At 44.4% G+C, this 12,462-nt stretch overlaps 1 protein-coding gene across 1 annotated transcript in view; it reads left to right on the top strand.

The window, feature by feature from the left end:
* rsph14 (radial spoke head 14 homolog) overlaps positions 1 to 11,978 on the top strand; it is a 665,166-nt gene extending 653,188 nt beyond the window's left edge. Inside the window, exon 6 of the mRNA XM_048611488.1 lies at positions 10,898 to 11,978. Coding sequence (XP_048467445.1) covers positions 10,898 to 11,136 — 239 coding nt within the window. The 3' untranslated portion in view covers positions 11,137 to 11,978. The remainder of the gene's footprint in view (positions 1 to 10,897) is intronic.
* Positions 11,979 to 12,462: the final 484 nt, after the last annotated feature.

Raw genomic sequence — 12,462 nt, 5'->3', positions numbered from 1 at the left:
TATATCTGTATGTCAGTGTACATCTGTGTATACCTGTATATCTATGTTATATCGTCCATGGAATTTTATTTGCCATGATCTAATTTGATTAGAGTTCAACCATGGCAGGCAGGCTGCCAATATAGCAACAGTTGCTCGTGTCAAGTTTAAATTCTGTTTCAAACCCCCAAACCATCAAGATGATGGTACAGAATCTATGTGGACTGTCTTTGACCTCACCTTGGAATGTTGACTTCATCTTTTGCTCTTTACCACTGCTGCCCTTGAGAGGGTACCTACCATTACTTGTGCCTGGCCTTGAATCTGACTGCGATATAGTATCACATCATTCCAAGCCTGAATTTTTGTGTAGAGGCTTTCTTGAGATTTATTACATTCATAATAACGATACCCAAGAGATTAGGGTCCATCCTGACCTGGATTGTCAGTCCCATGAGGTAATCTGTAAACCTATCATGTCCCCATGTAACTGCTAACGCTTCCTTCTCTATGGTTGCATGTCTGTGTTCAGTCTCGATCAAAGCCCTCAATGTAAAGTATACAGATTTACTTCTTCCATCAGTTTGCACTTTAACAAGGACTGCTGTGATCCTGTTTATAATGCCTTGAGGCCACTATGGTGAATGGGTCTGGACTGTAATGTGTTGACACGCCAGTAAAAAGTTGCTGTCTTTAATCTTTTTGAAAGATACAGTCTATTCCTGACTCCATTGCCATTGCTGTCTATTCATCAAAAGTTCTCTCATGTGTCACACCAGACTGTCTACGTTTGGGACAAACTTTCTTATTTGCCTGAGAGTTTCTGTACATCATTTACACTTGTCAGTCCTGGAAAGTTACTGATTGTCCACATCTTGGATCCACTGTGATATCCTAGGAATGTTTGTGATTCTGGAGAATTGGCATTTCTCATTTAGTGCAAAGCCTATACTATCTAGTGCACCCAGGGGAGAGAGATTGTTGGGCTACATCGCAACAATGAGTGCCATGATTGTCTCAGGCCTTTGCTCTGATGACTGGATGGAGATGGTGGTATAATGGTGGTATAGGGGCACTGTCACTGGATAGTAATCCAGAGGCACACACTAATGCTCCCTTCATGGTAACTGGTGGAACTGAAAAATTCAATAAATAAAAAAAAGTCTGGAATTAGAAGCTAGTCTCAGTGACAGTGACCATGAAACTATCATTGATTATTGTAAAAACTCACCTGATTCACAAACAACCTTTAGGGAAGGAAACTGCAGTCCTTACCTGTTCTGGCCACATGTCTCCAGACCTACAGCAATTTGGTTGACTTCTAACTATCCTCTGAAATAGTCCAACACTTCCACAGTTCAAGGGTATAATTCAGGATGGGCAGTAAATGCTGGTCTTGCCAGTGACTCCCACATTCCATGAAAGACTTTTGAAAAGCAAGAGAGGGAAGATGAAGAAAGGGGACGTGGAAGTAGGAATTATGTCCAAGCACTGACTTTTTTCATCCCCTGCCTCCACCGCTCAGAGCCTCGATTGCTGTTTCCTGCCCTGATGACCGAATGTGTCCGAGCTCAGATGTAGATGAGGCGGTCTGTGACAGGGTCCATTACACCCAGCAAACACCCACCATGGGCATTTCAGCTGTCAGTGCATGGTGAAGAAACAGCCTACATCTACCTCTGCTGACTCTTGGGAGCAGCATCAGATCAAATTCACAGGAAAAGAAAAAAGAATGACTTTTTACGTTGCACAGGGGTTAATATAAAAAATGTGATTGTGATTCATATAATGAATATGAACCAGACATTTTATTTGAAATTTCTATGATCCAGTTGCTGTTACCTCATGAATGGGCATTAGCCTTTTGGAGAAATGTGTAATAAGAGAGAATGTTACCGTGAGACTATAAGACATGGGAACAGAAGTAGACCGTTCAACCCATCAAGTCTACCCTGCCATTCAATGAGACCATGGCGCTCTGCTAATCCTCAACTCCACTTCTCTGTCTTTTTGCCCTTGATTCCCTTACTAATTAAAAATCTGTCTATTTCAGCCTTGAATATACATAATGAGCCGTCTGTGGTAAAGAGTTCCACAAATTCACTACCCTATGAGAAAAGAAATTCCTCCTCATCTCGGTCTTAAGTGGGCGACCTTCTTACTCTGAGATTGTGCCCCCGGTGCTAAACTGTCCTACAAGGGGAATCAGCCTTTCCATGTCTACCATGTCAACCCTAAGAATCTCGTATGTTTCAATAAAGTCTCCTTTCATTCTTCTAAACTCCAATGAATTATAAAATAATGAGTGAACATTAGCATATAAGAGGATGATATAATGGGAGTGGATGTTAGCCTACAGGAAATGATATAATGTGAACGGATTCTTGAGTTTAGGAGAATGATAACGAGAGTGCAAGGTATACATGTGAATGAAGTGGTGGGAATGATTGGGAGGTGAAGGGGTTGAAGCGAGAGGAAGTGTGTGGGGCGTGGTGACCCAACGACTCAACATTGCCATCCATGATGATCCATACTCCTGAGTTAGCTGAAATGTGGCCTGGACGGGTTTGGTGAGATCTTCTCTAGTAACTAGTGAGTAACTGCAGTATCCTCATCCATTTCAACTTCTCCAGATGCTGAGTGGGCCTCACCTTCCTCGTCCTGCAGCTCCAGTCATCTCTATGAGACATGCAGGACCACTACCATACTGGACCCCAGACTGATACTTACTGAAGGGCAGTCCAGATTTACCAAGGTACCTGAATCACATCTTCGGAAAGCCAATGGCTTGGCCTTGTGCCCATATGGCTTCAGCTATATCTTTCCTCTTCCACAGCGAGAGGACTCCTCATTGGTGCCATCAGCCACAACCCCAGAAGATAGCTCTTATCATCAAGGAGCCAGCCTCCGACTCTGGTTTGAGGTGCCTCGGTCTGAGGGCGATGTGACTGTTTCAGAACAATGGTAATCGGGTAGATGCCTGATACCATGCACTGGCATGTGAGGGAGCCTTCCAGTGGTCACATACCAGCTGAACATTAATGGAGTGAAATCCCTTAAGTCACAGCCCTGGCAACCAGGGCATTAGCCACTTGAGGGCAACAGATTGTGAAGTTCTGCAGATGTCACTGGCATTTCTTGGAAGGTGCTGTAAGTGAAGAGATTCAGCATTGCCGTGACTGCCAATGTTTGGCCACCAGACCCTCTTGTAAGAAAGCCTTGTGTCAATGTGCTGCAGATGTCAGCATTAAGTGGCAATGAAAGCCTGAGTTTCTTGAGGCTTTGTCACATCAAGAAAGCTGATCCTCTGCCTAAATACACTGCTGCTGCTGGGCCACTTGTTCCTCAGAAGGTGTTCACATTCTGCATAGACTGCTCCCATTCTACAGTGAAAGCTGGCAGTGAGGACATACATATCAGGGTGAAGAACAGCAAAGTTAAGGAAAAGCAACTTTGCAAATATTGGAACCAACATTACAACAGTGAAGGCACACTTTCAGAAATTCTGAAACACATATCTATATAGGCAGGGAAGCATCTCTGTAGTTTACAGCTTTCAACTGTCATAGAGCGATGATTCTTCACTGTGTCTTGTTGGGTCTAACAAATTTCCCATCACTTTAGAAACCTCTGCATTAAAGTCAGAATGCCTGAGTGAGAGGCACAGTGAACTACCCCAACATGTATTAAAACACCAACCAGCACAGAGATTTTCTGACCAACTCTGAAAGTATAGGCTAACAGCTGGAGGGAAAGGATTCATCTTGGGTTACCATCATTTTGAGGAAATTCAATGATTGTGCATACCCAATCCTACACCCATGTCTCAGTCAGAATTCTGACCAGCTGGTCAGAATAAATAAAAAGGATTGTCTAATCCTGGTTAACAAATGTGTCCCATATCTCTTGTTAAAATGCTCAAGAAGCAAAGATTGTAGAAGCAGCTTGAGATTGATGTTTAATTTGTTACTGGCATTGTAGATTGATCCCCCCTTATAGAAACAGGCTCATTTTCAATAGAAATGGAAAGCAGAGCTAAAAAGCCAGCTGCCAATTTACTCCAGGTGAACGCAGCAGGCCAAGCAGCATCAGAGGAGCAGAAAGGCTAAAGTTTCAGGTCTAGACCCTACTTCAGAAATGGGGGAGGGGAAGGGGATTCTGAAATAAATAGGGAGAGAGGGGGAGGCGGATAGAAGATGGATAAAGGAGAAGATAGGAGGAGAGGAGACAGACAGGTCAAAGAGGCGGAGATGGAGCCAGTAAAGGTGTGTGTAGGTGGGGAGTTAGGGAGGAGATAGGTCAGTCCAGGGAGGACGGACAGGTCAAGGGGGCGGGATGAGGCTAGTAGGTAGGAGATGGGGTTGGGGCTTGAGGTGGGAGGAGTGGGTAGGTGGGAGGACAGGTTAGGGAGGTGGGGACGAGCTGGGCTGGTTTTGGGATGCGGTCGGGGGAGGGGAGATTTTGAAGCTTGTGAAGTCCACATTGATACCATTGGGCTGCAGGCTTCCCAAGCGAAATATGAGATGTTGTTCCTGCAACCTTTGGGTGGCATCATTGTGGCACTGCAGGAGGCCCAGGATGGACATATCGTCCAAGGAGTGGGAGGGGGAGTTGAAATGGTTCGCGACTGGGAGGTGCAGTTGTTCGTTGCGAACCGAGCGTAGGTGTTCGGCAAAGCGGTCCCCAAGCCTCCACTTGGTTTCCCCAATGTAAAGGAGGCCACAACGGGAACAGCGGATACAGTATACCACATTAGCAGATGTGCAGGTGAACATCTGTTTGATGTGGAAGGTCTTCTTAGGGCCTGGGATGAGGGTGAGGGGGGAGGTGTCGAAGCAGGTGTAGCACTTCCTGCGGTTGCAGGGAAAAGTGCCGGGTGTGATGGGGCTGGAGGGCAGTGTGGAGCGGACAAGGGAGTCACGGAGAGAGTGGTCCCTCCAGAAAGCAGATAAGAGTGGGGAGGGAAAAATGTCTTTGGTGATGGGGTCAGATTGCAGATGGCAGAAGTGTCGGAGGATGATGCGTTGGAACTGGATGTTGGTGGGGTGGTACGTGAGGACGAGGGGGATTCTGTTTCCATCTCTGGCAACCGCCTGGAAACCGATATCCATTTCAAGCCTACCAACTCCCACAGCTGCCTAGAATACACATACTCTCAACCACCTTCCTGCAAAAAGGCCAACCCCTATTCCCAATTCCTTCGCCTCCGCCACATCTGCTCCCGAGATGAGGCATTCCACTCCTGGACATCCCAGATGTCCTCATTTTTCAAGGACCGCAACTTCCCCTCCACAGTGGTCGAAAACACCCTCGACCATGTCTCTCACATTTCCCGCAACTCATCCCTCACACCCTCTCCCCGCAATAATAACCAAAACAGAATCCCCCTCGTCCTCACGTACCACCCCACCAACCTCGGGATCCAACACATCATCCTCTGACACTTCTTATCTGCTTTCCCGAGGGACGGCGCTCTCCGTGACTCCCTTGTCCGCTCCACACTCCCCACCAGCCCCACCACCCCCAGCACTTTTCCCTGCAACCACAGGAAGTGCTATACCTGCCCCGACACCACCCCCCTCACCCTCATCCCAGGCCCTAAGAAGACCTTCCACATCAAACAGATGTTCACCTGCACATCTGCTAATGTGGTATACTGTATCCGCTGTTCCCGTTGTGGCCTTCTCTACATCGGGGAAACCAAGTGGAGGCTTGGGGACCGCTTTGCAGAACACCTACGCTCGGTTCGCAACGAACAACTGCATTTCCCAGTCGCAAACCATTTCAACTCCCCCTCCCACTCCTTGGACGACATGTCCATCCTGGGCCTCCTGCAGTGCCACAACGATGCCATCCAAAGGTTGCAGGAACAGCTAGGGAACCCTGCAGCCCAATGGTATCAATGTGGACTTCACAAGTTTCAAAATCTCCCCTCCCCCAACCGCATCCCAAAACCAGCACAGCTCGTCCCTGCCTCCCTAACCTGTTCTTCCTCCCACCTACCCACTCCTCCCACCTCAAGCCCCAACCCCATCTCCTACCTACTAGCCTCATCCCGCCCCCTTGACCTGTCCATCCTCCCTGGACCGACCTATCCCCTCCCTAACTCCCCACCTACACTCACCTTTACTGGCTCCAACCCACCTCTTTGACCTGTCTGTTTCCTCTCCACCTATCCTCTCCTCTATCCATCTTCTATCCGCCTCCCCCTCTGTCCCTATTTATTTCAGAATCCCCTTCCCCTCTCCCATTTCTGAAGAAGGGTCTAGACCTGAAACGTCAGCCTTCCTGCTCCTATGATGCTGCTTGGCCTGCTGTGTTCATCCAGCTCTGCACCTTGTTATCTCAGATTCTCCAGCATCGGCAGGTCCTATTATCTCTGCCGATTTACTCTGACATGTTTCATAGTCAAGCTGTTTAGAGAAGTTATTACAAACTTCTGGAGCAGGTGGGATATGAACCTGGGCCTCCTGACATGGAGGTAGGGACACTACCACTATGCCATAAGAGTTGTCCAACATGTGTTGCCCTTTCTCACAAAATCAAGATCTCCTGCTGTCTGCTGATCAAGTGGTGAAGTTGGAAATGCATTGAAATTTCAAACCAAGTAAACCAAGTATTTCACAAAACCCATCAGGGAATTATACAAGAAGCAGTTAAGAATGAACCAGCTGAATAAATGAAGGAAGGAGTTGACAGTTTCTGACAGTTTCAGGGAGGAGAGAAAGTACACACAAAAATATAATGCAAAAGAATTTACAGCACTTCAGTAATTGGTTGTCACAGCCACATGCAAGAATAATTTTTAAGATTAGTTGATGCTGCCTTCTTGAATATTTTATATTTTTGCACAGTCTAGAGAGTTAATTAATAATAAACAATTTTATAATGAGGTGCAATTGCAAAGGGTTAATACTGGAATGCAAAACCAGGGCAGATTTGATGCTGTAAACCTTCATCAATCTGAACGTTGCAATATTCATACTCCTAATTACGGATAGTAATTTATCAGATAATCCTGTCTGCTGATAGCTTGAATGTCCCCTTACTGAGTTAACCCAAGTAAAATTATAATCAGCTTTTATCCACCACATAGAGGTAGCAATTCACATTTGGGGGGCGGTGTTGTGAGACTGGTGCTCCAAGGATCAGAACTAGGACCACTGCTCATCACAAATTATCTTTAATAATTTGGACTTCAGAACCAAAGGAAAAGGGCTGAATTTTACCCAAAACTGACTAAGTTTCAAATTTGGCAAATTTCATGGAGGGTTTCTCTCCATGGGTGCGAGTGAGCTTTCTCATGCTGATTTCCAGCACCTACCTCATTACCTACACACCATGTCTCTATGATCATCCTCCCATCCTCTCTTCTGTCTCACCAGGGCAGAAGCTCTGTCCACCTCTGATACCTCCTGGGATTCCTGGCACTGGCACCATTTTTAAAGTCCAGCCATATACCAGGTCAAATGTTACCAGCCAGGAGTTGCCCTTCACTGGGCACTGGGAGCAAAATGAAATACTTCCGAGGGCACATAGGTGGCACAGCCATTGCTTCAAGCTCGGGTGCGTTTGGAAAATGCATTGCTATTTAAGATCCAAGCTACATAGGTTACCTGTCCTTAGCCTCAGTCCTAGTTGGAACCCTGTCTAAAGAAGCACTATCCTTTTCCCAGTGCCCCGGGTAATATAACATCTCCTCATTGTTCAATGTGGGACCATCACACATGGGAAAGCCTTTAAATGACTGAAATTATTTGCTTTTATTCAGCAACAGCAAAAGAGATGAAATGAAAAACAGGCAAACAAAAGCTACATTTGCTTCTGGGAATAGTGACTTGTCATTTGATCAGCAAGAAATTTACAGTCAATGAGTGATCACTACGCTCAGCTCACATCGATTGGAGCTAACTCTCAACAAAGTCCTGTCTGGCTTGTTGAACCTGACTCTACAGCACTCTACCGTGCTGAAGGTGATGTTCTTCTTGCTCTATGTCCTCATCTTCCTCCCCAGAAAACAACAGCTGCTGTTCCAGCTCTTCAGCATCCATCACATCTTTGGTTTGCCTGCTCCAGTCGTGCAGAAAAGAGCAAGCTAGCATGATGTAGCACACTCTGTGCGCGGTGTACTGAAAGCCTCACCAGAACTAATCCAAGCATCAAAACGTCACCTCCAGCAGACCTATCATCTGCTCCTTAATGACTCTGGTTGAAGAAAAGACATTATTGTATCTACACCCAGTCTCAGCCAGGAGCTTGCCTAATTAAGTCATCAGCTGCAGAGGGTGGCCCGTGTCTCCCAGTAACCACCCTGGTAAAGCAGCTGGCCCTCTATACAGTGAGACATGGAGGCCTCTGACAATGAGGGCCATGCAATGTCTCTACATGGGCCTTTGACATTGGGACTTTATTCCAATATATACAGCACGAGCCGTGTCACACAAATACAGCAGGGGATTGTAAATGTTTAAGGATTACTGAGATCTTGTCCCACTCACCTCAACATCGTCCAAGAAATGCCATGTTGCATAGAAGAAATCTAAATTAAAAATGGCCATCCAGAACTCTGTTGATGAGTTCAGAGGAAAGTTCTTTATCCTCAGAGCTGTGAGAAGGTGGAGTTTGCTAGCACGGGATGTATTTGAAATGAATTGTATAGAAGTATTCACGGGAAGACCAGAATGGTATTTGAAGTGGAAAGGAACAAAGGAACAGAGGATTACAATGATAGGTTTAGATGAGGAACGATGAGAGGAACTTCAAGTGAATCATGGGCTGGTTGGGCCAAATGGACTGTTAAAGTGTCTTTTCTATTATCTAATCCTCTGATGTTTCAGCTGAGTTAATGTAGTGTTACACCACAGGGAGTCAGAACTAAACCTTGAGTAAGCACAATGACGATTTAATGCTGTTACTCATCATAACTGACATCATTGCAAAGTTGACATGAGCTGCATGTGCAGATGTGCTCAGATTTAATCATTTGAGGCTTTTCTCTCTGTACCAGATTCAAAATAAATTCAGATTATCATGGGGCATTATGCAAAGAAATGTTGTCTGGTGATGGCACAGCAGATTATGTCATACACCAATGGAGGAGTAGCTTGTGGGTTTGAGTGGCATTTTCCCAGCCCCACAAATGCAGTTTTGAAGGAAAGGAGATGTAAAAATTTAGTTTGAGGAGCTTTGGTTTCACTCCTTGGCCACCAGGAGATTTTATCAGAGGTGGGCTTTCTGCAAGGTTTTTAAAATGTCTCCCCATTTGAGACTCTTGGCCATCAGGGAGTTATGAAGCCATGGCAAAATATAGCATTTTGGTCTGTGGCTTTCTCCTCCATGTTCATACCCCGTCATTTTTAGTCAGCACTCCAAAGCCTTTCTGCAAGACCTCCATTTTGAAGTACCATTGCGTTTCAACACCTCTTTCCGTCACCTTTCCCAGTGACTTGCCAGCTGGCCATGGTTACCAACTATCCTAATGGGCCTCCCACTTCCAAGTCCCACCTGCCATTCTTAATTGGACAGTGCACAAAAAGGCAGACTGTTAATTGGCCACATCCTGTGATGTCATTCTTAGAGATGAGCAAGGCCAGCCGGTTAAATGGGCCCAATGACTGAAAAATGCCAAAGGGGAGAAGATGTGGTGATTTGGATTTTCAATGTGACCCTTGCCAACCCAGGAATGGATGGCATTGCACATCCATCATTTTCAATGCAAATGGAAATTGGGCGATTCCTATGAATTGAACATCTACCCCAGAAGATAATGAGCCATAAATTCTACTCCAAGACTTACCTCTGAATCCCTTGATTGAATCAATCGATAGTTATTTACTTTTGAAATGTCATATGATGATTTTTTTATTAACTCATGGGAATCACCAGCATTTATTGCCTACCTCTAACTGCCTGTGAAAATGTGGTGGTGAGCTGCCCTCTTTAACCGCTGCAGTCCATGTGCTGTAGGTTAAGCCATAATGCCATTGTGGCAGGAGTTCCAGGATTTTGACCCAGTGACTCTGAAGGAACAACAATATATTTCCAAGTCAGGATGATGCGTGGCTTGGAGGGAAACTTACAGCTGGTAATGTTCCCAGGTATTTGCTGCCCTTGTCCTTCTAGATGGAAGTGATTGTGGTTTTGGAAGGTGCTGCCTGAGGATCTTTGGTGAATTTCTGCAGTGCGTCTACTGAGCTTTGGCGGTGGAGGGAGTGGATATTTGTGGATGTGGTACCAATCAAGAAAGGCTGCCTTGTCCTTTGTACTGTCTAATCTTTGGAACACATGTATGTCATGGATAAGAAATGATCACGGCCAATGAGCAGAGGAATTGGTAAGTTGCATCCAAATGGTGATATTGTAAGACTTTAAGATTTATACCATAATCTTAAATCTCTGGAGCATTAGTTGTGTAACACATGATTGTGATTTTTTATTTTAAGTTTTGAACTTAGAAATGATGGGTGTTGACGTTAGTGATGAATGTCCTAGTAATTCTGTCAGGTATTTTTACGGAGATGTTAACCTATTTAAAATGAAAACGTGATACCTGTGCCAACAGATGGATGAATGAGATACTAACGGCATTAAGTACTAATCCATTAATATTGTTAACACCAGTTTCAAGACAATGTTGTCTTGTATTTGTGGTGTCAGACACAATTAACTAATGTGTTTCTGGAGAGAGAAAGGTTCAAGAGAAATGAGAAGGTAAAGCTGAGGAAAAGGTGGATGGGTTTATTGGGCCTAAGAGGTTATTGTGTTCTTTTGAAAACAAAAATTATGTGTTAAGTATTTATCTGCTTGTTGCTCTAGTAGGGTTAGTTCTGTTTGCTTCTGATCATATAAACCCTTTTCAAAGTATTTCCTGACTATGATGAGTGACAATATCTGTGATTGGGTTCTTATGTTTCCACAGGGAAATACGCGGCTCTGAAGGCAGATGTCATTCCATCCTTACTGCTCTTGGTGAATGATCCAGTAAGTAAAGTGCGGCTCAATGTCATGAAGGCCATCGCAACAGTGTCTGAAACTCCAGAGGGAAGGAAAATCCTGCTGGACCATGTGGAGTTCCTACAGGGCAAACTGAAGGACCCCAGTGAGGCAGTCAGAAAGGCAGTCAAGATTGCCATTGATGTCATTACCTGGAAACCCTAGCTGCATTAATCAAAATGTGGTAATGCTGCACTATGGGCCTCTTGGACGTGATATATGCACACCCCCTTTTCTAATCTTGCTTTCCCACTTTTATTTTGAATATGTTCACACTAACTTCTATGTATAATCATTTCTGCTCCATGATAGCCTATTGTCTTTTAGTTGGGTTTCCACTAACCTTTACAAGTTCTTTATTTTGACAAAGGCTCACTGTCCTGAAAAATGACTCCTGTTCCTCTCCCCACACATGCCACTTGACATGCTCAGCATTCTCAATACATTAAGTCTTTATTTCAGATTTCCAGCCTCTGCTATTTGTTCTGGGATTTGCCATAAGTCTTAGCTTCCTGCTGCCATTTATGGTGTTCTGTGGTTTCCTCCTCTCACACTTCACTCTCTCTGAAATGCTGTATTGTATGGCTTTCGTGAAGCTGTACTTTCATCTTGTTAAATAGTGACCATCAGGAATTCTCAACTCACTTTTTGGTTTGTTCAGGGCTGTCAAAATAATTAATGTCATTTATTACCAATAACTGGTTGATTAAACCAATTTTTTAAGCTCTTTTCTTTTAATAAAGCTCTCTAATACTGCCTGTCGTTCTGCTCAATCTTTTTCCAAATTCTCTTTCATGTTGTTTCCCATGTCTCTTTTTATCTTTGTCTCATTCTCTCATGCTTACACTCTTGTTCTTCTTCCTTCTGTCTTATTACCCGTCTCTCAATGGGTTGCTGTTCTGTGCACACAGAATGTAATGAGTGCGACAGTGCTGTGCGGGATAATTTGGCTTTCTGGTAGACTGGACACAGTTTGTTAAGTGGAAATAAACTGCAAATATCACTCAGGACTTGTATGGCTTTAAGTGTGTAATTTTCTTAATTACCTAATTATTATCACTGTGTCGATCAAATTAGTTTAAGCCAGCACGGTCTTTTTTTTTGTAGCGATTGTTTAAATGGAAGACTGTATTTGTGTTAGATCATCAATATGCTGATACACAAGCTTTAAACAAAAAGAGACATGATAGCATTTGGGTGTCTCGAGCTTACTCATACAATGAAGATCATTAAAAGCAGGCAACCTGAAGGTGTAGCACAGTGTCAATTACTCACACTGAGGGCAGTAATGGGACATTACAATTAGCTCAACATCCTTGCGCTGATAAAAGAATAATCTTCTTCCTGTCAAGAAGAAGCCCTACTGTAAGATACATACGTAAATATATGTGGGTGTGGGTGTCCATTGTCAGCACATCACTAAAACATGGTGTGCAGGTACAAAAGAGAATTTTTAAGAGAGGCTAATAATATATTGGGTTTTCATCTCAG

This window comes from Rhincodon typus, chromosome 24, assembly GCF_021869965.1.
Source record: "Rhincodon typus isolate 14 chromosome 24, sRhiTyp1.1, whole genome shotgun sequence".
Lineage (NCBI taxonomy): Eukaryota > Metazoa > Chordata > Chondrichthyes > Orectolobiformes > Rhincodontidae > Rhincodon > Rhincodon typus.
This window is presented reverse-complemented; position numbering and strand designations above follow the sequence as displayed.